This window comes from Scyliorhinus torazame, chromosome 12 (assembly GCF_047496885.1).
Source record: "Scyliorhinus torazame isolate Kashiwa2021f chromosome 12, sScyTor2.1, whole genome shotgun sequence".
NCBI lineage: Eukaryota > Metazoa > Chordata > Chondrichthyes > Carcharhiniformes > Scyliorhinidae > Scyliorhinus > Scyliorhinus torazame.
The window spans coordinates 161,454,078-161,477,237 of NC_092718.1; the positions used below are offsets into that span (position 1 = coordinate 161,454,078).

Genomic DNA, 23,160 nt, shown 5'->3' on the forward strand with positions numbered 1-23,160 from the left:
ACTCAGCCTGTCGAGACCTGAATAAAGAAAAGTGTTTTGTCGAAATGTGTATCATTTGGCAGTGGGGGAGCACCAGAAACCACAGAACCAAACTCCATGCTCCATCCCTCTGTATAGACTGATTAACGGTTAGTGTTTCAACAGCAAAGCAAACACCAAATTAAACATTCCAGGAAATGGTTGGCATTGGAAATCTGTCTCCAGCTTATCCTAACTGCAATCATTAACCAGCAGAAACTGCACAGCAGGTCACATCCTATTTTCAGATTGGTAACTCTGCTGATGGCTGTACAATTAAGCACAGACTTTCGTTGGGCCAGACTGCATGGACTGGCTATGGAATTCATGGTGCTGCTAACTATTGGAATTTTGCCTGCTGTAATATGTGGTACAGTGCTTCTTAAATGATAAATTTATATTCAGTTTTTACTTAACTAATTGGTGTGGTTGTAAATGTTTTCTTGTGTTGCTTTCTTGGTGGCAAATGGAGTTTAATGTAGAGAAGTGTGAGGTGATTCACTTTGGAAGGAATAACAGGAATGTGGAATATTTGGCTAATGGAAAAGTTCTTGAAAGTGTGGATGAGCAGAGGGATCTAGGTGTCCATGTACATAGATCCCTGAAAGTTGCCACCCAGGTTGATAGGGTGGTGAAGAAGGCCTATGGAGTGTTGGCCTTTATTGGTAGAGGGATTGAGTTCCGGAGTCAGGAGGTCATGTTGCAGCTGTACAGAACTCTGGTACGGCCGCATTTGGAGTATTGCGTACAGTTCTGGTCACCGCATTATAGGAAGGACGTGGAGGCTTTGGAACGGGTGCAGAGGAGATTTACCAGGATGTTGCCTGGTATGGAGGGAAAATCTTATGAGGAAAGGCTGATGGACTTGAGGTTGTTTTCGTTAGAGAGAAGAAGGTTAAGAGGAGACTTAATAGAGGCATACAAAATGATCAGAGGGTTAGATAGGGTGGACAGTGAGAGCCTTCTCCCGCGGATGGAAATGGCTAGCAAAAGGGGACATAGCCTTAAACTGAGGGGTAATAGATATAGGACAGAGGTCAGAGGTAGGTTCTTTACGCAAAGAGTAGTGAGGCCGTGGAATGCCCTACCTGCTACAGTAGTGAACTCGCCAACATTGAGGGCATTTAAAAGTTTATTGGATAAACATATGGATGATAATGGCATAGTGTAGGTTAGATGGCTTTTGTTTCGGTGCAACATCGTGGGCCGAAGGGCCTGTACTGCGCTGTATTGTTCTATGTTCTATGTTCTTAGGAGATTTGCGTACGTGATCTAGTGTGAATGCTAGCATGGCCATATCTACTGGGATAGTAATGTTACACTGGTCAGGGTTAGGATCTGAGAATCATAGAATCTCTACAATGCAGAAGGAGCACCCTACCTAGGCCCATTCCCCCGCCCTATCCCCATAACCCCACCTAACGTTTTGGACACTAAGGAGCAATTTAGCATGGCCAATCCATCTAACCTGCACATTTTTGGACTGTAGGAGGAAACCAGAGCACCCGGAAGAAACCGACGCAGACACAGGGAGAACATGCAAACTGTGCACGTCACACAAGGCCGGAGTTGAACCCAGGCCTCTGGCGCTGCAGGGCAGCAGTGGTAACCACTGTAGCATTGTGGATAGCACAATTGCTTCACAGCTCCAGGGTCCCAGGTTCGATTCCGGCTTGGGTCACTGTCTGTGCGGAGTCTGCACATCCTCCCCGTGTGTGCGTGGGTTTCCTCCGGGTGCTCCGGTTTCCTCCCACAGTCCAAAGATGTGCAGGTTAGGTGGATTGGCCGTAATAAATTGCCCTTAGTGTCCAAAATTGCCCTTAGTGTTGGGTGCAGGTACTGGGTTATGGGGATAGGGTGGAGGTGTTGACCTTGGGTAGGGTGATCTTTCCAGGAGCCAGTGCAGACTCGATGGGCCGAATGGCCTCCTTCTGCACTGTAAATTCTATGTACCACCCTTCTGCTAGCAGTGATCAGAGCAGAACACCTGGCCAGATGTACGCAGGGGTCACCTCGACCTTTGGGCATGATCAAGGGCTGATTCACTATTCGTGTGGTCTATGCACTAAGCGGGGTCTGTTGGGCTTCACTCTGACTCAAAGATGTCATACCTGAGAATGAAAGTTCAGAACCAAGTTAACTCCCTGGCAGATTGAGTAATATGAAATGTGAGTAAGTTGGTGGGGGGTGGGGCATAGTACATCAGGGCACTGCTGGTAATTATTGCTGACCAGCAATAATGGAATCTGGAGGGGTAGATTGTCACTAGGGGTGACGATTCTTCCAGTCCAATCTGGATAACCCTGCAAGGCTTTACTGTAATAGAGATATTGTCCCAACTGGGCAAGCAGCAGGGAAGACACAGAGCTCTGCATTTATAAACTGCCTGTTTTCTGCCAGCCAGCAATCTTCTATCCAATATGTTCCCCCTGCACTGAGCTTTTAATTTTTGCAATAACTCTGGGTCTATACTCGTTGGAGTTTAGAAGGATGAGGGGGGATCTTTTTGAAACTTACAGGATACTGCGAGGCCTGGATACAATGGACGTGGAGAGGATGTTTCCATTTGTAGCAAAAACTAGAACCAGAGGACACCATCTCAGACTAAAGGGACGATCCTTTAAAACAGAGATGAGGAGGAATTTCTTCAGCCAGAGGGTGGTGAGTCTGTGAAACTCTTTGCCGGAGAAGGCTATGGAGGCCAAATTACTGAGAGTCTTTAAGACAGCGATAGATAGGTTCTTGATTAATAAGGGTATCTGGGGTTATGGGGTGAAGGCAGGAGAATGGGGATGAGAAAAATATCAGCCATGATTGAATGGCAGAGCAGAATCGATGGGCCGAGTGGCCTAATACTGCTCCTATGTCTTATGGTCTTATAACCTCTGATGTGGCACCTTATCAAATGCCTCCTGGAAATCCAAATACAGTATATCAACTCTATCCACAGCACATGTACTCCTTCAAGGAACGCTAGTAAATTGGTTAAATATGATTTCCCTTTCATAAACCATGTCAATTCTCCCCAATAACGTTGAGCTTGTCTAAGTGCGATAATCTCTTTAATGATCGATTCTTACACCTTCACGATGACACAAGTCACGCTCACTGGCCTATAATTTCCTGTTTTCTGCCCCCTTCCCTTCTTGGACAGAGGAGTTATATTTGCTGATTTCCAATCTGATGGAACCTTTCTCGTGAATTTTGGAAAATTAACACCAACGCATTTACTACCTCATTCGCCACTTCTTCTAAGACCCACAGGGTGAAGCCCATCTGGACCCGGAGACTTGTCAGCTCACAGCTCCCTCAGTTTGCTCAATATTGATTTCCTAATGATTGTAACTTCACCAAATTCCACTCTCCCCTCCAATTCCCGATTAACGGCTATTACAGGAATGTTTTTGTATCCTCTATGGTGAAGACAGAAGCAAAATATCTGTTCATTTCATCCACCATTTCCTTATTATCTACTATTAATTCCCCATTCTCACTCGCCAGAGGACCAATATTCACTTTACTTACTCTGTTTCTGTTTAACTACCTGTAGAAACACTTGCTATCTATTTTCACATTGCTAGATAGTTTCCTCTCGTGTTCTAATTTTTCCCCCCTGATCAACCTTTTAGTCATTCTCTGCTGTTCTTTATATTCTGGCCAATCATCAGACCAGTCACTCATCTTTGCGCAGTTATATTTCTTCTTTAAATTTGATGTTTTCCTTAACTTCCTATCGAATCATTGATGGTGGCTCCTCCTTTAGAATTTTTATTTACATCAGAAATATACTTATTCTGTGTATTCTGAAACATCACCTCAAATGCCTGCCACATTCTATGTCTCCAGAAAAGCCAACCCTGTAAACTATCTCCCCATCAGCCCACTCTTTATCATCAGCAAAGTGATGGAAGAAATCAGTAAAGCTATGAAGTGGCACATACTCACCAGATACCTGCTAGGTTGGGTTCTTGACTCCATATCTCATTATGAGCTGCAACAAATGTAGAAATTTCAGGTATATTGTATTATATGCATTTGGTGCAATGAGGGTTAAAAACCTGGGATAGTGCGTGACTGCTGCAGTCATGTTTTAATAAAAATCCTGGTGTGAAAGGCAGCTAGACTTTTTGGAAACAGAGGTGCAATTAAAGCATCGTAAAAGTTTGGGCCAATGGACTTGTGTTTATATTGAGAAGGTTTCCTGGGGAGTAAATAATTAGACTCATGTGTTTAGTTTCAGTAAGATTATGTAGCTAATTGGGGAGGGGCGGTGCCAAGGACTGAAGCAGTCAGCTGTTGAGTTCTTCAGCTTTGAAATTCAATTTTATATTGGGATGTCGACAGACAATTAACTGTGGTCTCAATATAGTTTGGTTAAACATCAGTTAGGGATTTGGCTGGGGACAAGCCAGCAGCTTTTCTCAAAGCAGTTCAGTTTTTTAAAAAATGCCTATAAAAAGAACAGCTTCTGGAAAGATGGCAGGCTAAACTGTGATTTGATTCAGGTAAGAATCTGCAGCCGGTTCCTGAAGGGCCTCTCTTTCCAAAATGGTTTATCCAAGTCTTCTCTTAATAGAAAGTATTCCTGCGCGTCTGCCAGCCCAGCCCGGGGAACCGCAGTGCTACCTCAGCAGCCAGGGCCAGAACCCCCGGCAGCGTTGCACAGCCCGCACAGTGACGTGCAGCGACTGTGGGAAAAAGGGGCACTTCGCTAGAGTCTGTTGTCTGGGCCGACCTAAGGCTCAGAAATCGAAAACGCACCAGGCCCGACCCATGGACTCGCAGCCCCACAGACCCCGCAATGTAGCTGCGTGCCTGCCCGATACGCCCCCGTCAGATGCGTCATCAGCATCGTGCGACGCGTGGAGGCTGCCATCTTGGTCGCCGGCCCCAACACTGAATCGGATGGTTGTGGACTACAGCCAGATAATTAACCGGTTCACGCAACTGGATGCGTACCCCCTCCCCTGCATAGCGGAGATGGTCAACCAGATCGCGCAGTACCGTGTGTTGTCAATGGTCGATCTGAAGTCGGCCTAAGACCAGCTCCCGATCCGCCCAGAAGAGCGCCACTACACTGCTTTGAAGCAGCCGGCCAACTCTTCCACTTCCTCAGAGTCCCCTACGCCGTCACTAACGGGGTCTCGGTCTTTCAGAGAACGATGGACCGAATGGTGGACCAGTACAGTTTGCGGGCTACATACCCGTACTTGGACAATGTCACCATCTGCCGCCATGATCAGCAGGACCATGACGCCAACCTTCAGAGGTTCCTCCAGGCCGCCCAATCCCTCAATCTCACATACAACAAAGAAAAGTGCGTCTTCCGTACTACCCGACTAGCCACCCTCGGCTACGTCGTGGAGAACGGAGTCCTAGGGCCCGACCCTGACTGTATGCGCCCCCTCACAGAACTCCCCCTCCCCCACAGCCTCAAGGCCCTACAGCGATGCCTAGGGCTGTTCTCATACTATGCCCAGTGGGTCCCCAACTATGCGGCCAAAGCTCGCCCACTTATTCAAACCACCAGTTTTCCCCTAACAGATGAGGCCCGCTCGGCCTTCAGCCACATCAAGGCCGACATCACCAAGGCCGCAATGCACGCGGTGGATGAGTCCATCCCCTTTCAGGTAGAGGGCGATGCGTCAGATGTCGCAGTGGCCGCCCCACTCAACCAGGCGGGCAGGCCAGTAGCATTCTTCTCTAGGACCCTCCACGCTTCTGAAATTCGACACCCCTCAGTCGAGAAGGAAGCACAAGCCATAGTGGAAGCCGTGCGGCACTGGAGGCACTACCTAGCCGGTAGGAGGTTCGCCCTCGCCACCAACCAGCGGTCGGTCGCCTTCATGTTTGGCAACGCACAACGGGGCAAATAAAAAATGACAAAATCTTGAGGTGGAGGATCGAACTCTCCACCTGCAATTATGATATCAAGTATCGTCCTGGGAAGCTCAACGAGCCCCCAGATGCCCTGTCCCACGGCACATGCGCCATCACGCAAGATGACCGACTTCGGGCTATCCACAATGACCTGTGTCACCCAGGGGTCACCCGGCTTTCCCACTTCAAGGCCCGCAATCTGCCTTCTCCACCGAGGAGGTCAAGGCAATGATCAGGGACTGCCAAGTCTGCGCGGAGTGCAAACCGCACTTCTACCGGCCAGACAAGGCCCGCCTGGTAATGGCCTCCCGGCCCTTTGAGCGCCTAAGCATTGACTTCAAAGGGCCCCTCCCCTCCACCATACTTCCTCACCATCATCGATGAGTACTCCCGCCTCCCCTTCGCTGTCCCCTGCCCCGACATGACCTCGGCCACTGTAATAAAGGCACTGCACAGCATCTTCACACTGTTCGGTTTCCCTGCCTACGTCCACAGCGACCGGGGCACATCGTTCATGCGCGATGAGCTACATCAGTACCTGCTCAGCAAAGGCATCGCCTCGAGCAGGACTACGAGCTATTACCCGCAGGGAAACGGGTAGGTGGAGAGGGAGAACGGGACAGTATGGAAGTCCGTTCTCCTGGCCCTCAGGTCTAGAAGTCTCCCGATCCCCCGCTGGCAGGAGGTCCTCCCCGACGCCCTCCACTCTGTCAGATCACTCCTCTGCACAGCCACGAACGAGACCCCTCATGATCGTTTGTTTATCTTCCCCAGGAAGTCCATCTCCGGTGTCTCGCTTCCATCTTGGCTGACAACTCCGGGACCAGTCCTTCTCCGGAGGCACATGAGGAGCCATAAGACCGAGCCCCTGGTCAAGGGGGTCCAGCTGCTCCACGCCAACCCCCAGTACGCCTACATCTCGCACCAGGACGGACGGCAAGATACGGTCTCCCTATGGGACCTGGCGCCAGCTGGTTCCCCTACCAATGCGCCCCCCTCCCCACTGCCCGCCGCCACCCCCAGTGCCCCGTAAGCTCCCCTGGGTCTCGTATTGTCCCGCGCCAACACTGCCGCCACCCATCACCCCCCTGCCTACCCCCACACCCCAACCGTCTCCGACACGCCAGACTGAGGCTCAAACTCCAGCCACAACACCCCTGGAGTCACCACCTGCAACAACCGTGCCCGCCGCACCGCCAAAGCTGAGGAGGTCGAAGAGAACGATCCAGCGTCCAGATAGACTGAATATGTAGTGACCCCACGTCACCCCCGCTGGACTTGATTTTTTTAACGGGGGTGAATGTGGTGAATGTATTCACCTAATGCATGCATGATACTGTAACCTATGACCTGGAAGTGGTGATACGAGCTGCTCCCAGGTACTGTAACCCCGGTCGGGGCCATATATAGACCGGCCGCCTGTGGGCGGCATTCATCTGTACAACCGACTCTGGCTAGGCAAGTTCATGACTAATAAAGCCTAATGTTCACTCGCTCTCTCTACCCCTCGGTGAATTGAAGGTATATCAAGACGTATACATGTTACAGAAGGGTAAATATATTCATTGTAGAGAGGAAAAGATTCACTGGAGTGTAAATTCAAATGTTGAAAAGTGAACTGCACACTCATCTCTAATGTTGTGCTCTTTGTGTTCATTATGACACTATAGGAGATAAACTTTGCAGCAATGACGAGGTAATTAAAGGCGGAAGAGTCGAATGGCCCGAGAAAACAGTCGAAGGAAGTGTGATGACTTACATTTGCCCTGATGGATTCCGCCCCCAGCCAGTCAGCTGGAGATACTGCACCAAGTACAAAACTTGGAGTCAACTGAGAAACGTTTTTCGCGAAACTGCACTTGAGGCAACGTGCAAAGGTTTGTCTTGAGAACGTGAAAGTCCCCTTTACAGTGATCTGACTCTCTAATTTTTAATTGAGTTAAAATTCAATATAAACTAAGGCGAAATGGCTGAAGGAGTTGGGGCCGATACGAGAGGAAGGGGTGTGAGGCGTTGAGGAGGGTGAATGTGACATCGTCTTGCACCAGGCTGAGCCTCATTCAGTTAAAGGGAGCTTTTCGAGCTCCTCACTAAAGCGAGGATGAGCAGCTTTTTTGAAGGGACGAAAGATAGTTGTGAGTGTTGTTCAAGGGGCCTACACATCACACAGACACGTTCTGGTCGTTGCCCCAAGCTGGTGGAGTTTTGACAATCCTTTTTTGACACCATGTCGACAATCCTGTCCACTGGTGCCAATTTTTGGGGTCGCCTTTGTGTCAGAATGGGGGCATGGGCGTTCTTTGGTGGCCGGAGGCATATCTTATTGCGCTGGAGAATGGCGGCACTGCCAAAGGCTACAGCGTGGCTGGGTAATTTGATGGAGTTTGTGCACCTCGGGAAGGTCAAATTAACCTTGAGAAGGTTGAATGAGGGGTTTTATTGAAGATGGCTACCGTTCATTGTGTACTTCAACAAATTAGCCACTGCTAGAGTTTAAGGGGGGGGGTTTACCTGTTTACGGGGGGGGTAGCACGGGTGGGGCGGGGGTTGCGGGGGAGTGGAGGTGAGAGTCTATGTAAAAGGTGTTTGTTGATGGAATCTTGTTAGAGAATGTTTATTATAGTTCACATATTTTATATTTTTTTGTATGCAATGTTAAAAATGTAATAAAAATCATTTCCCAAAACTTTTTTCCAAAGCATGATGCAGCTCTGTATTTGCTGCACCTTTTTATCAAATCACATTAGTCTAAATTTAGAAAATCGGTCTTGGCTTCGGCAAACCAATTATAAATTGGTACTTCAGATCCACCCAATTTGGATGGCAGCCTATCCCAATGACACAGGGATATCCGAATCACAGCCCCCAAGACCCTAGTCCATTAAGTCCAGTTAATTCAACTCCATGGTCACTTATATTTCATACCCACTGGCTTCTCCCATTTGAGTTTCAATAACCTGAAGGTTCAGAAATGTCAATTCTTTGTTCTGTTGCCAAATTGGTGAATCCATTGATGGCACAGCGGCACGCTGGTTAGCACTGCTGCCTCACAGTACCAGGGACCCGGGTACAATTTCGACCTTGGGTGACTGTGTGGAGTTTGCACCCTCTCCCCGACTCTGCGTGGGTTTCCTCTGGGGCCTCTTCCCACAGTCCAAAGATGTGCAGGTTAGGTGGATTGGCCATGATCAATGAGCGGGGATAGGGCGAGGAGAGTGGGCTTGCGTAGAGTGCTCTTTTGTAGGGTCGGTGTAGAATCAATGGGCCGAACGGCCTCCTTCTGCACTGTTGGGCTTCTATGATTCAAAGAATTTCTAAATTATAGCATCAGGAACTATTCGCATCACCAATTAAAGATACAAGTAAACTTACAGACTGAAGGATTGAAATTTCTAACTGGCCCCGGGGTTGGGAATCTCAGAGACACCCCCCCCCCCCCCGCAGCCCCCCCCCCCGCCCCCCCCCCCCGCCCCCCCCCCCCCACCACCACCACCACTGTGCTTGCATCAGTACATCCTTTTTCTCTGTTACTGTTACACAGAGAGATCAGAGGCTATCAAATTATATCTAGTGATCCCTTTGTGTCAGAGCATGGTCATTTTTTAAAATATAGATAAGCGAGATAATCCGGTGAAAGCTTAATATACTCAAGCCAAATTCATCTCTTCGATATACCAATAGCAGCATTAACTCATTTATATTAAACTGTCGCTGAGTCTAATCTTTAACCTCTGATGCTTCCCTCTGCAATTCTATAGCACATTCTGATAGATTTTCGAAGAGGAAAATCCGTCAGGCAGTTTGAATTCTCACACAGTCAGTCTTGAAGAGTATACTATCAAGGCGAGCTTGGGGCTGTCGCCTCTGTACCAGGGACTGAGACTTCTACCCTGCACATTTTTAATTAATCTGCTTTTAATCATAAATCAGTGGAAAGTATGAATGCAGTTCCCCATTACCATGGGTTTTGCAGTCGATTATCCATATTTGGGGGCTTCACAGGCAACACCTGATGTGTAATAGGTCAACCTAGTCCTGGAAAATCCTTTCCTTTTTTCCCCCAAAATACACTTCATTTATAAAATAATCAACTTTAATTGTCCCCTGAATTGTAATTGCAGAAATGACCTGTCTGGCGCCATCTAATTTTGAATTTGGATCATTTGACCCTATTAAGAATGTCTACAAAGTCAATGATTTGGTCAGGTTTCGGTGCTTTGATGGATACCAGATGATTGGTCCAGCTACAAGGACCTGTCTACCAAATGGCCAATGGACTGGCAAACTGCCGAGATGTAACTCTGAAGGTATTTATTTGTTCCTTTACACTGTTCATGAGGACAACAACCTCTTGGATGGAAATATAGAAATAATGGATAAGGCTTTAGATTTGTTTCCAGGAATTCTCTGCCTTATCGTGAGAACCATAGCATTGACTTAGAAGGTATAGGTTAGGGTTAGGATCCATGTGGAGTTTGCACATTCTCCCCATGTCTGCGAGGCTTTCACCCCTACAACCCAAAGATGTGCAGGTTAGGTGGATTGGCCATGCTAAATTGTCCCTAAATTGGAAGAAAAAAAAATTGGGTACTCTAAATTTTTAAAAAACTTAGAAGGTGTAATAACTGAAGGGGAAATAGAGAACAAAAATAAGAGAACAATAACATCACCCTGACTGCTCAACCGCAGTGGCCTGAAGTGTATTAGTTTCAACGGCAGAAGTATAGCGGGTAAGGCAGATGAACTTAGAGTGCTGATTAGTACTTGGAGCTATGATGTTGTGGCTCTCACAGAAACGTGGTTAAAGGATGGGCAGGATTGACAGCTGAACGTTGGAGGATATAGATGCTTCAGGAGAGATAGAGGGGGATGTAAAAGGGGTGGGGGAGTAGCATTACTGATTCAATAGAGTATTATAGCCGCACTGTGGGGGCCACCTCGGAGGGCTCACAGAATGAGGCAATCTGGGTGGAGCTCAGGAACAGGAAGGGGGCAAGCACAATGTTGGGGTGTTTATTACAGGCCCCCAAACTGCCAATGTGAGATAGAGGAGCAGATAGGTAGAGAGATTTTGGATAGGTGCAAAAGTAACAGGGTTGTTGTGGTAGGAGATTTTAACTTCCCCTATATTGACTGGGACTCACTTAGTGCTAGGGGTTTAGATGGGACGGAGTTTGTAAGGTGTATCCAGGAAGTCTTTTTGTTGTAATATGTAGGTAGTCCAACTAGGGAAGGGGCAGTACTGGACCTAGTATTGGGAAATGAACCTGGACATGTGGTTGAGGTTTCAGTAGGGAATATTTTGGGAGCAGTGACCACAATTCCCTAGGTTTTAGGGTACTTTTGGATAGGGATGAGGGTAACCCTCGGGTTAAGCTGCTAAACTGGGGAAAGGCAAATTACGACAACATTAGACAGGAATTGAAGAATTTGGATTGGGTGCGGTTGTTGGAGGGTAAATCAGCATCGGACAAGTGGGAGTCTTTCAAGCAACAGTTGATTAGGATTCAGGAAAGTCATGTTCCTGAGAGAATGAAGGATAAATATGGGAAGTTTAGGGAGCCTTGGATAATAAGGGATATTGTGAACCTCGGCAAAAAGAAAAAGGAGGCTTTTGGGTCTAGAAGTGTGGGGACAGTCGAAACCCTTGAGGAGTATAAATAAAGTAGGAAAGTACTTAAGCGGGAAAATAGGAGGGGGTCATTGAAATTCCTTGGCAAGTAGGATTAAGGTGAATCCTAAAGCTTTTTATTCATATGTATAAAGCAAGAGGGTGGCCAGGGAAAGGATTGGACCACTTAAGGACAGTGGGGGGAATCTATGTGTTGAGCCAGAGGAAATGGGCGAGGTACTAAATGATTCCTTTGCATCAGTGTTCATCAAAGAAAAGGACTTTGTGGAAGATGATTCTTGGGTAGGATGTGTGGATAGTCTGGGTCATTTTGACATCAAAAAAGAGGATGTATTAGTTGTTTGAAAAGACATTAAGGTAGATAAGTCTCCTGGGCCAGATGGGATTTACCCCAGAATACTGAGGGAAGCAAGGGAGGAAATTGCTGGGGCCTTGACTGACATCTTTGTATCCTCATTGGCTACAGGTGAGATCCCAGAGGACTGGAAATAGCTAATGTGGTACCGCTGTTTAGAAAAGCGGGGATAATCCAGGAAACTATAGGCCAGTGAGCCTCACGTCAGTTGTAGGTAAATTATTGGAGAGAATTCTCAGGGACAGGAATTATACCCATTTAGAAACAAATGGACTCATTAGCGATAGACAGCATGGTTTTGTGATGGGAAGGTCGTGCCTCACTAACTTGGTCGAGTTTTTTGAGGAGGTGCCAAAGATGATTGATGAGGTGAGAGCGGTGGATGTTGTTTACATGGACTTCAGTAAAGCCTTTGACAAGGTGCCTCATGGGAGACTGGTACAAAAGATGAAGTCACACGGGATCAGAGGTAAGGTGGCAAGTTGGATACAGAACTGGCTCGGTCACAGAAGGCAGAGGGTAGCAGTAGCAAGGTGTTTTTCTAAAGGAAGGTTGTGACTAGTGGTGTTCCACAGGGATCGGTGCTAAGGCCTATGTTGTTTGTTGTATACATAAACGATTTGGAGGGAAATGTAGCTGGTCTGATTAGTAAGTTTGCGGATGACCAAGGTTGGTGGAGTGGCAGATAGTGTTGAAGATTGTTAGAAGATACAGCAGGACATAATAGGTTGGAAACCTGGGCAGAGAAATGGCAAAAGGTGTTTAATCCAGACAAATGTGAGGTAATGCATTTTGGTGGTTATAACATAGAAGGAAATATACAGTAAATGGCAAAACTCTTAGGAATATAGAAAGTCAGAGAGACCTGGGCGTACAGGTCCACTGATATTTGAAAGTGGAAACACAAATGGACAAGATAGTCAAGAAAGCATACGGAATGGTTGCCTTCATTGGATGGGGCATCGAGTATAAAAACTGGCAAGTCGTGCTACAGTTGCATAGAGCCTTTATAAAGCCGCACTTGGAATATTGCGCACAATTCTGGTCGCGACATTACCAGAAGGATGTGAAGGGTTTGGAGAGGGTGGAGAGGAGGTTTACCGGGATGTTGGCTGGGCTGGAGGGTGTTAGCTATGCGGAGAGGCTGAATGGACTCGGACTGTTTTCATTAGAACGACGGAGGTTGAGGGCCAACCTGATAGAGGTCTATAAGATTATGAGGGACATGGATAGAGTCGATGGGCAGGCACTCTTTCCCAGGATGGAGGGGTCAGTCACTAGGAGGCATAGGTTTAAGGTCCTTGGGGAGTTTAGACGAGATGTGTGAGTCAGGTTTTTTACACAGAGGGTGGCGAGTGCCAGGAAAGGTTGTGGAAGCAGATACATTAATGGCGTTCAAAAGACATCTCGACAAATACATGGATAGGACGGGTATCGAGGGATACGACACTAGGAAGTGCTGAGGGTTTTGGCCAAGGGTGTTATCATGACCGGTACAGGCTTGGAGGGCTGAAGGGCCTGTTCCTGGGCTGTATTGTTCTTTGTTCTTTGTACTCTCCCACTTCAGTTCTTCCGCATAGCCCGGCTCAGTAACAAGGACACATTTAAGTTAAATGTAACTGGGTTCACTCCGAAGATAACGTGGATGAAACAGGGCAGTTTTCTCCGTGACAACTACTTTATTGCACAATGTCAACCAAGTCAACTAGAGGGTAATTGTGCAGACCTTGAGGATGACTGTGCAGTATTAACGGTTCAATTTAATACAGTATAACAATTACAGATTATGCGGTAACATGGGGCAGCATGGTGGCCCTGTGGCTAGCACTGCTGCCTCACAGTGCCAGGTACCTCTATGTGGAGTTTGCACATTCTCCCGAGGTCTGAGTGGGGTTCCTCCAGGTTCCTCCTGCAGTCCAAAGGTGCGCAGGTCCAAGTGGATTGGCCATTCTAAAATTGCCCCGTCATGTCCAAGGGTTAGGTGGGATTACGGGGGTAGGGCGGGGGGATTGGGCCTGGGTGGGGTGCTCTTTCAGAGGGTCGGTGTAGACCCGATGGGCTGAATGGCCTCCTTTTGCACTGTAGGGATTCTATGATTCTTCTTGGTTGGGTTTAACTTATTTTAATAGGTTGACCCCTTATAGGTTGAAAGAGTGAAAGATGTACTTAACGGCTTCAACCCTTTCACACAGATCGGAGATATTTCAGTTTAAATAAGGAAAGGAAACCCTGTATTTGTATGTCTTATCTCATTTGCCAGGAGCATCCCAAACTGCTTTACATAGAATGGACTGTGTCCCCTACATTCCTAACAATATTATGCTGCTGTTATGTAAATAGGTGAGAAGGAAAGAGACGCAGCTTGTATTTATTTAATGCCTTTCGCATCCCCAGCACATCCTAGTGAGTTCTACAGACAATGAAGAATCTTTGACCTGTAATCACTGCAACAAAATAAAACAGCAGCTCATTTCCATACTGCAAGCTTCCAAAAACAGCAGCGAGAGTAACGTAAGGAACCGGAGCCGGGCCAGATATTCAGGATGTAAATAACGAAAAATCAAATATGGAAAATTATTCCAGTTCTCATGTGGGCACAGTCACCACCAACTGCAGTGTTTTAAACAGGCAGTTTGACAGGAGCAGATTAAGATTAAAATCAGAATCTGGGTCCAGCTCGTATAGGGGAGGTACCTATATTCAACGTGATTGTATTTTTTTCCATTTAGACATGTTTTGCCCCAACCCTGGAATCCCCTTCGGTGCGAGAAAGGAAGGGAAGATTTATGATGTCTTTTCAACTGTCCACTATCAGTGTGGCAAACACACTTTACGTGGTTCATCACAACGCAAATGTTTGGAATCTGGCCAGTGGTCTGGAGTGGAGCCTCGATGTGAAAGTATACCTCATTATATCTTATTCCTTTCAAACCTTGTATCATAAATATCCGGTCTCCCACGGCATCATTTGCAATAAGGAATTCGGGAGAAATATCTTTAAAGAAAGAATCTATAGAGTACCTTTCATGACCGCAGAACCTATTTAATAGCTTTTCAACCAAAGGAACGTAGGAATTAGGAGCAGAAGTCGGCAATTCAGCCCTTTGGGCCTGCTCCACCATTCAATCAAATCCTGGCTGATCTCGTCCTGGTCTCCAAGCCACCTCCCCACTTGTTTCCCATATCCCTTTAACCTGTTTTTTAAATCAGAAATATATCTTTCTCTTTCTTAAAACCATTTAGTGACTCAGATTCCACCGCACTATGGGGCGGGGCAGCGAGTGCCACAAATTCACCACCCTGTGTGAGAAGTAGTTCCTCCTCATCTCAGTTGTAAATCTGCCGCCTTTCAACCGAAATCTGTGACCTCTCATTCAGCATTGCCCTACAAAGCGGAACACTTGGTCTCCGTTTACTTTATCAATCCCTTTTAGTATTTTATACACTAAAGTACTCTTGAAGTTTTGTTTTTTTAAAAATAATTTTTATTAAAGTTTTCACAAAATATCAACAACAAAATGTAAAAGGAACCCAATGGAATTAAATACAAAACAAAACAAAACAACCCCGTGCCCCCCTCCCCCCTATACATAAATAATAAATTAACACCCGCCGAAACACATAGCAAACATAGCAAATATATACACCCCCTCAGATCCCCCAGTATAGACAAACAAAAATAAAATAGAACTCACCCCCACCCCTCTCCCCCTGGGCTGCTGCTGCTGACCATTGTCTACCGTTCTGCCAGGAAGTCTAAGAACGGTTGCCACCACCTGAAAAACCCTTGCACTGATCCCCTAAGGCAAATTTCACCCTCTCCAATTTAATAAACCCCGCCACATCGTAGATCCAGGATTCCACGCTTGGGGGCCTCGCATCTTTCCACTGAAGAAGAATCCTTCGCCAGGCTACCAGGGACGCAAAGGCCAGAATACCGGCCTCTTTCGCCTCCTGCATTCCCGGCTCCTCTGCAACCCCAAATATTGCGAGCCCCCAGCCTGGTTTGACCCTGGATCCTACCACCCTTGACACCATCCTCGCTACGCCCTTCCAAAATTCCTCCAGCGCTGGGCATGCCCAGAACATATGGGTGTGGTTTGCTGGGCTCCCTGAGCACCTCACACACCTGTCCTCACCCCAAAAAAAAAAACCGGCTCATCCTTGTCCCGGTCATGTGTGCCCTATGCAGCACCTTAAACTGTATGAGGCTGAGCCTCGCGCACAAAGAGAAAGAGTTCACCCTCCCCAGGGCATCTGCCCACGTCCCCTTCTCGATCTCCTCCCCCAACTCCTCCTCCCATTTACCTTTCAGCACCTCCACCGAGGCCTCCTGCTCCTCCTGCATCACCTAGTATGTTGCCGAGATCTTCCCCTCTCCAACCCACGCCCCTGAGAGCACCCTATCCTGTACCGTGCGTGGCGGCAGCAGCGGGAATTCCACCACTTGCCGCCTGGCAAACGCCCGTACCTGTAGATACTTAAAGGTGTTTCCCGGGGGGAGCCCGTACTTCTCCTCCAGCTCACCCAGGCTCGCGAACATCCCATCCACAAACAGGTCCCCCAACCTTCTTATCGCTGCCCTGTGCCACCCCGAAAACCCTCCATCTACTCTCCCTGGGACAAACCGGTGGTTCCCCCGTATCGGGGTCCACACCGAGGCCCCCACTTCCCCCCTGTGCCGCCTCCATTGCCCCCAAATTTTGAGGGCAGCCACCACCACCGGGCTCGTGGTATACCTCATTGGAGGGAGCAGCAGCGGCGCCGTTGCCGGCGCCTCCAGACTCGTACCCACACAGGACGCCGTCTCCAGCCTCTTCCATGCCGCCCCCTCCCCCTCCATCATCCACTTGCGCACCATCGCCGCATTGGCAGCCCAGTAGTACCCACAGAGGTTGGGCAGCACCAGTTCCCCCCCATCCCTACTCTGCTCCAGGAACACCCTTCTCACCCTCGGAGTCCCTCGCGCCCACACAAACCCAGTTATGCTCCTTTTGACCTGCCTAAAAAGGCCTTCGGGATAAGAATGGGGAGGCACTGGAACAGGAACAAAAACCTTGGGAGCACCGTCATCTTGACTGACCCTACCCGCCAGGGACAACGGCAACGCGTCCCACCTCTTAAACCCCTCCTCCATTTGCTCCACCAGCCTCGTGATTTTAAGTCTATGCAGGGCCCTCCAGCTCCTGGCCACCTTGACCCCCAAATACCTGAAGTTCCTCTCTGCCCTTTTTAGTGGGAGCTCGCCAATCCCCCTCTCCTGGTCCCCTGGGTGAACCACAAACAACTCGCTCTTCCCCATGTTGAGCTTGTACCCTGAGAAATCCCCGAAATCCCTGAGGATCCTCATTACCTCCGGCAATCCCCCCACCGGGTCCGCCACATATAGCAGCAAGTCGTCCGCATAGAGCGAGACCCTATGCTCCTCCCCACCCCGCACCAGCCCCCTCCAGTTCCTCGACTCCCTCAGTGCCATAGCCAGGGGTTCAATCGTCAGTGCGAAGAGCAGGGGGGACATGGGACACCCCTGCCTCGTCCCTCGATTCAACCGGAAGTACTCAGACCTCCTCTTGTTCGTGACCACACTCGCCATCAGGACCTCGTACAACAGCCTAACCCACTTGACGAACCCCTCCCCAAATCCGAACCTCTTCAGCACCTCCCACAAGTACCCCCACTCTACCCTATCGAAGGCGTTCTCAACGTCCATCGCCCCCACTATCTCTGCCTCCCCCTCCCTCGCTGGCATCATAATAACGTTCAGGAGCCTCCGCACATTCGCGTTCAACTGCCTCCCCTTCACGAACCCCGTCTGGTCTTCGTATATGACCTGCGGCACACAATCCTCAATTCTCGTGGCTAAGACCTTCGCCAGCACCTTGGCATCTACATTTAACAATGAAATCGGCCTGTAAGACCCACACTGCAGGGGGTCCTTGTCCTGCTTCAGGATCAAGGAGATCAGTGCCCGGGACATCGCCCCCCCCCCCTCCCTTGCCTCATTGAAGGTCCTAACCAGCAACGGGCCCAACAGGTCCACATATTTTTTGTAAAATTCGATCGGGAAACCATCCGGCCCCGGTGCCTTCCCCGCCTGCATGCTCCCCATCACTTTGGCCAGCTGCTCCAGCGCAATCGGGGCCCCTAATCCCGCCACCAGTCCCTCCACCACCTTCGGGAACCTCAGTTGGTCCAGAAAGCGGCCCATCCCTCCCTCCTCCAGTGGGGGCTCGGACCGATACAGTTCCTCATAAAAGTCCCTGAAGACCCCATTGATGCCAACCCCACTCCGCACCACACTTCCCCCCCCATCCTTAACTCCCCCGATCTCCCTAGCTGCATCCCACTTCCGAAGCTGATGCGCAGCATCCGGCTTGCCTTTTCCCCATATTCATAAATCGCCCCCTGGGCCTTCCTCCACTGCGCCTCCGCCTTCCTGGTGGTCAACAGGTCGAAATCGGCCTGGAGGCTACGCCTCTCCCTCAACAGTCCCTCCACCGGCACCTCCGCATACCTCCTGTCTACCCTCACCATCTCCCCCACCAGCCTCTCCCTCTCCCTCTGCTCTCTCCTCTCCTTGTGGGCCCTAATGGAGATCAGCTCTCCCCTCACCACCGCCTTCTGCGCCTCCCAGACCATCCCCACTTGGACTTCCCCGTTATCGTTGGCCTCCAGGTATCTCTCTATGCTTCTTCGGACTCGCTCGCTCACCTCCTCGTCCACCAACAGCCCCACCTCCAAGCGCCACAACGGGCGCTGGTCCCTCTCCTTCCCCAGCTCTAGGTCCACCCAATGCGGGGCGTGGTCCGAAATGGCTATCGCCGAGTACTCGGTATCCTCTACTCTCGCAATCAGCGCCCTGCTCATAACAAAAATGTTGATCCGGGAATAGGCCTTATGAACGTGTGAGAAGAATGAAAATTCCCTAGCCCCCGGCTTGCAAATCTCCAAGGGTCCACCCCTCCCATCTGGTCCATAATCCCCCTCAGCACTTTAGCCGCCGCCGGCCTCCTACCCGTCCTAGACCTGGAGCGATCCAGTGCCGGATCCAACACCGTGTTACAGTCCCCCCACCCATTATTAGGCCCCCCACTTCCAAGTCCGGGATCTGACCCAACATGCGCCGCATAAAACCCACATTGTCCCAGTTCGGGGCGTAGACTTTGACCAGCACCACCCTCTCCCCTTGCAGCTTACCACTTACCATTACGCACCTGCTGCCATTGTCTGCCACAATGCTCGACGCCTCGAACGACACCCTCTTTCCCACCAAGATCGCCACCCCCCGATTTTTGGCATCAAGCCCCGAATGAAACACCTGGCCTACCCACCCCTTCCTCAATCTTACCTGGTCTGCCACCTACAGGTGTGTCTCCTGGAGCATGACCACATCTGCCTTCAGCCCCTTCAGGTGTGCGCGAACACGCGGGCCCGCTTAACCGGCTCATTCCAGGTTATCAGCCGGATCAGGGGGCTACCTGCCCCCCCTCCCCCGCCGACTAGCCATAACCACTCCTCGGCCAGCCACGCGCCCGCACCCCACGCCCGGCCCGTTTCCCACAGCGGCAGACCGCCATCCCAACCCCCTCTACTCGCTCCAGCTCCCCCTTGACCATACCAGCAGCAACCCAGTTCCCCCCCCCCCTCCCCCAACCCCCATCTAGGACCCCTCATAGCTGCATTGCTCCCCCCATTGCTCTCCCGCGAGTCAGCTGACTCCTGCTGACCCCGGCCGCTCCCGCCTGTCCTTCGACTCCTCCCATTGTGGGACTTCCCCTCCACCTCCATTACCCACCAGCAGGCTCTCCGCCTCCCCCTTCCATCCCAAGCGCGGAAAAAAAAGTACTCTTGAAATTATGTCGCTGTTGTAATGTAGGAGACAGAGAAGCCAATTTATGCACATCAAGAACCCGGAAACAGCAATGTGATAATGAGCAGATAACCTGTTTTAATGAGGAACAAAAATATTTATATTTATTTTCAGAAAATTATTGGTCAGGCTGTTTTATTCCAGAAAACCACTTGGTAAAGGATGATAAAAACATATCCCTGCAGATGCTGAAATCTGAAACAAAAACTGAAAATACCGGACATTCTCAGCCGGTCTGACATCTGAGAGGGAAGGGAGCAAACATTTAGAGTCTGGGTGACTCTTTGTCAAAGCTATAGAGAACTAGAAATATAAATTTCCTTCCATTTCCAGTTCTCTCTAGCTTTGAGAGAGTCACTCACCCAGACTCGAAACATTAGCTCCCTTCTCTCTCCACAGATGCTGTCAGACCTCCTGAGATTATCCAGTATTTTCTGTGTTTGTGTTGATAAAAGATGATACTGGATCCAATCTGTATTTAGTCTTACATTTATTTGCAGAGAGAAATATTGCAAGCTTCAACCTCCTAACTCAAGTGCCCCCCAGTTTAAGTGTCTCTTCCTGTGTGCTCAAGTGAAATCCCAATGAATGTCCTTCACCTATATATAATCAAACACAATTGATATGCAATTAACACAATTCAAGTGTGAGAACTCAAAGTAGATGCTAATATAAATTTCCTTTTGATTAGCAATGGATTTTTTAATGTTTGCCCAATCGGGCAGCCCTGTCTTAACAGCTCAGTCAAAAGATGGTACCTCCGACTGAACAACACTCCCTCAGTATTGCATTGGAATGCCAGCCTTGCATAAGTGTTCAAGGCTTTGGAATCGGCCTAAACTCATAATCTTCAGATTCAGAGGCAAGGGGCTGGATTCTCCGCCGGTGGGATGCTCCGTTTTGCCGGCTGATCGGGAGTTTCCCGAAGGCGTGGGGCTCTCCCACAATGGGAAACCCCTTTGACCAGCCGGCGTAACGGAGCATCCCGCCGGCGGGGTGAAGCAGAAATGTGGCGCGGCGGGGCAGAGATTCCAGCGCAAGAATTCTGCTGCTGAGTCACTGTCCCCATCAAACTAGAGTGGTTGGAATGTGGAACTTGTTCCCACACTGAGGAGAACAGCATGGTTAGATTTAAGAGGAGACCAGGATGTATGAGAATGCTATGCAGAATGGGAGGTTTGGGAATTCGCAATGCAGCTCACTGTACAAATAAGCCCACAACGTAAAATGTTGTGTTAGTTCGGTTAGGATAGCAAGAGTTGTAAAAGAAAGGGAAGATGGAGATGGGATGTAAATCAGCCATGACGGAATAGTATGCACAAGGGTCCGAATGGCCTCGTTCTGCTCTTAATGTTTTCATCCTAACCCTGAACTGCCTAATGGCCATCAGATCTTACTTTCTGCACAACATATCTTGAGGATAATTGGAGGTTAATTGCTTTCAGTTGCATGGTTTTTAAAAAATATATGTTTTTATTAAGAATTTTTCAACAATATTTTCCACCTTATAAACAAACCCCCCCCCCCCCCCCCCGTAACAAAGAAAAGAAAGAGAACTCGCGTGGCAAGACATGAACATGGCAAGTCAATAAGATACAGAACTTTGTACATTGGATTCTTCCCGTATATGTCAGTTTCCGGATCATTCATGTGTTTTCTTGCTCAAATGCCCCCCAGAGAACCCCCCCCCCCCACACACACACACACGAACGATGTCCCCCCCCCCCCCCCCCCCCCCGGGTTGCTGTTGCTGCTGTCCGACCTTCATCTAACGCTCCGCGAGATGATCCAGGAACGGTTGCCACCGCTTGTAGAACCCCTGCGCAGACCCTCTCAAGGCAAACATTATCCTTTCCAACTTTATGAACCCAGCCATATCATTTATCCAGGCCTCCACGCTGGGGGGGGCTTCGCCTCCTTCCACATTAGTAAGATCCTTCGCCGGGCTACTAGGGACGCAAAGGCCAGAATGCCGGCCTCTTTCGCCTCCTGCACTCCCGGCTCGTCCACTACTCCAAATATTGCTAGCCCCCAGCTTGGCTTGACCCGGACTTTCACCACCTTAGATATTGTTCCCGCCACTCCCCTCCAGAACCCCTTCAGGGCCGGGCATGACCAAAACATATGGACATGGTTCGCCGGACTTCCTGAGCACCTCCCACATCTGTCCTCCACCCCACAGAACCTACTCAGCCTCGCCCCCGTCATGTGCGCTCTATGAACCACCTTAAATTGTATCAGGCTAAGCCTGGCACACGAGGAGGAGGAATTAACCCTACTTAGGGCATCAGCCCATAGCCCCTCCTCAATCTCCTCCCCCAACTCCTCCTCCCATTTCCTCTTCAGCCCCTCTACCAAAGCCTCCCCCTCTTCTTTCATCTCCTGGTATATCGCCGACACCTTGCCCTCTCCAACCCATACGCCCAAAATCACCCTATCTTGAATCCCATGTGCCGGGACTGGCGGAAATTCCCTCACCTGCCGCCTCACAAACGCCCTCACTTGCATGTACCTGAAAGCATTTCCCGGGGGTGGCCCAAACTTCTCCTCCAGCACCCCTAAGCTCGCAAACGTCCCGTCAATGAACAGGTCCCCCATTCTTCTAATCCCTGCCCGATGCCAGCTCTGAAACCCCCCGTCCATCCTTCCTGGGACAAACCGATGGTTGTCTCTGATTGGGGACCACACCGAGGCTCCCGTCGCACCCCTGTGCCATCTCCACTGCCCCCAGATCTTTAGCGTTGTCGCCACCACCAGGCTCATGGTGTACCTTGCCGGCGAGAGCGGCAGCAATGCCGTCACCAGCGCCCCCAGGCTCGTTCCCTTGCAGGACACCATCTCCAACCTCTTCCACGCCACCCCCTCTCCCTCCATCACCCACTTACGGATCATTGCCATGTTGGCTGCCCAATAGTAACCAGCCAAATTCGGCAACGCCAACCCTCCTCTATCTCTGCTACGCTCCAGGAACCCCCTCCTTACCCGCGGGGTCTTGCTCGCCCACACAAATCCCATAATGCTCCTGCTTACACTCTTAAAGAAGGCCTTAGTAATCACAATTGGGAGGCATTGGAATACAAAAAGAAATCTCGGGAGGACCACCATTTTAACCGACTGTACCCTTCCCACCAACGAGAGTGGCAACATGTCCCACCTTTTAAAATCCTCCTCCATCTGTTCCACCAACCGCGTCAAATTAAGTTTGTGCAGTGCCCCCCAGCTCCTAGCTACCTGAATCCCCAAGTATCGAAAGCTCCTTTCCGCCCTCCTCAACGGTAGGTCGTCTATCCCTCTTCCCTGTGGTCACGGATGGATCACAAAGAGCTCACTCTTTCCCACATTGAGCTTATAGCCCGAAAAATCTCCAAACTCCCGTAGGATCTGCATTACCTCCACCATCCCCTC

At 49.5% G+C, this 23,160-nt stretch overlaps 1 protein-coding gene and 1 long non-coding RNA gene across 4 annotated transcripts in view; one reads left to right on the forward strand and one right to left on the reverse strand.

Moving 5' to 3' along the window:
* LOC140386711 (uncharacterized) overlaps nt 1-23,160 on the reverse strand; it is a 45,398-nt gene that overhangs the window by 12,056 nt on the left and 10,182 nt on the right. The window contains exon 3 of the long non-coding RNA XR_011933658.1: nt 3,964-4,009. This is a non-coding gene — a long non-coding RNA (uncharacterized lncRNA). The remainder of the gene's footprint in view (nt 1-3,963; nt 4,010-23,160) is intronic.
* LOC140386708 (complement factor B-like) overlaps nt 276-23,160 on the forward strand; it is a 109,786-nt gene continuing 86,901 nt past the window's right edge. Inside the window, exons 1-4 of one of the 3 annotated variants that reach the window (XM_072469293.1) lie at nt 276-388; nt 7,569-7,775; nt 10,020-10,205; nt 14,615-14,785. In XM_072469293.1, coding sequence (XP_072325394.1) covers nt 283-388; nt 7,569-7,775; nt 10,020-10,205; nt 14,615-14,785 — 670 coding nt within the window. In that variant the 5' untranslated portion in view covers nt 276-282. The remainder of the gene's footprint in view (nt 389-7,568; nt 7,776-10,019; nt 10,206-14,614; nt 14,786-23,160) is intronic. The other 2 variants (XM_072469294.1, XM_072469295.1) reach the window with 2 other exon arrangements.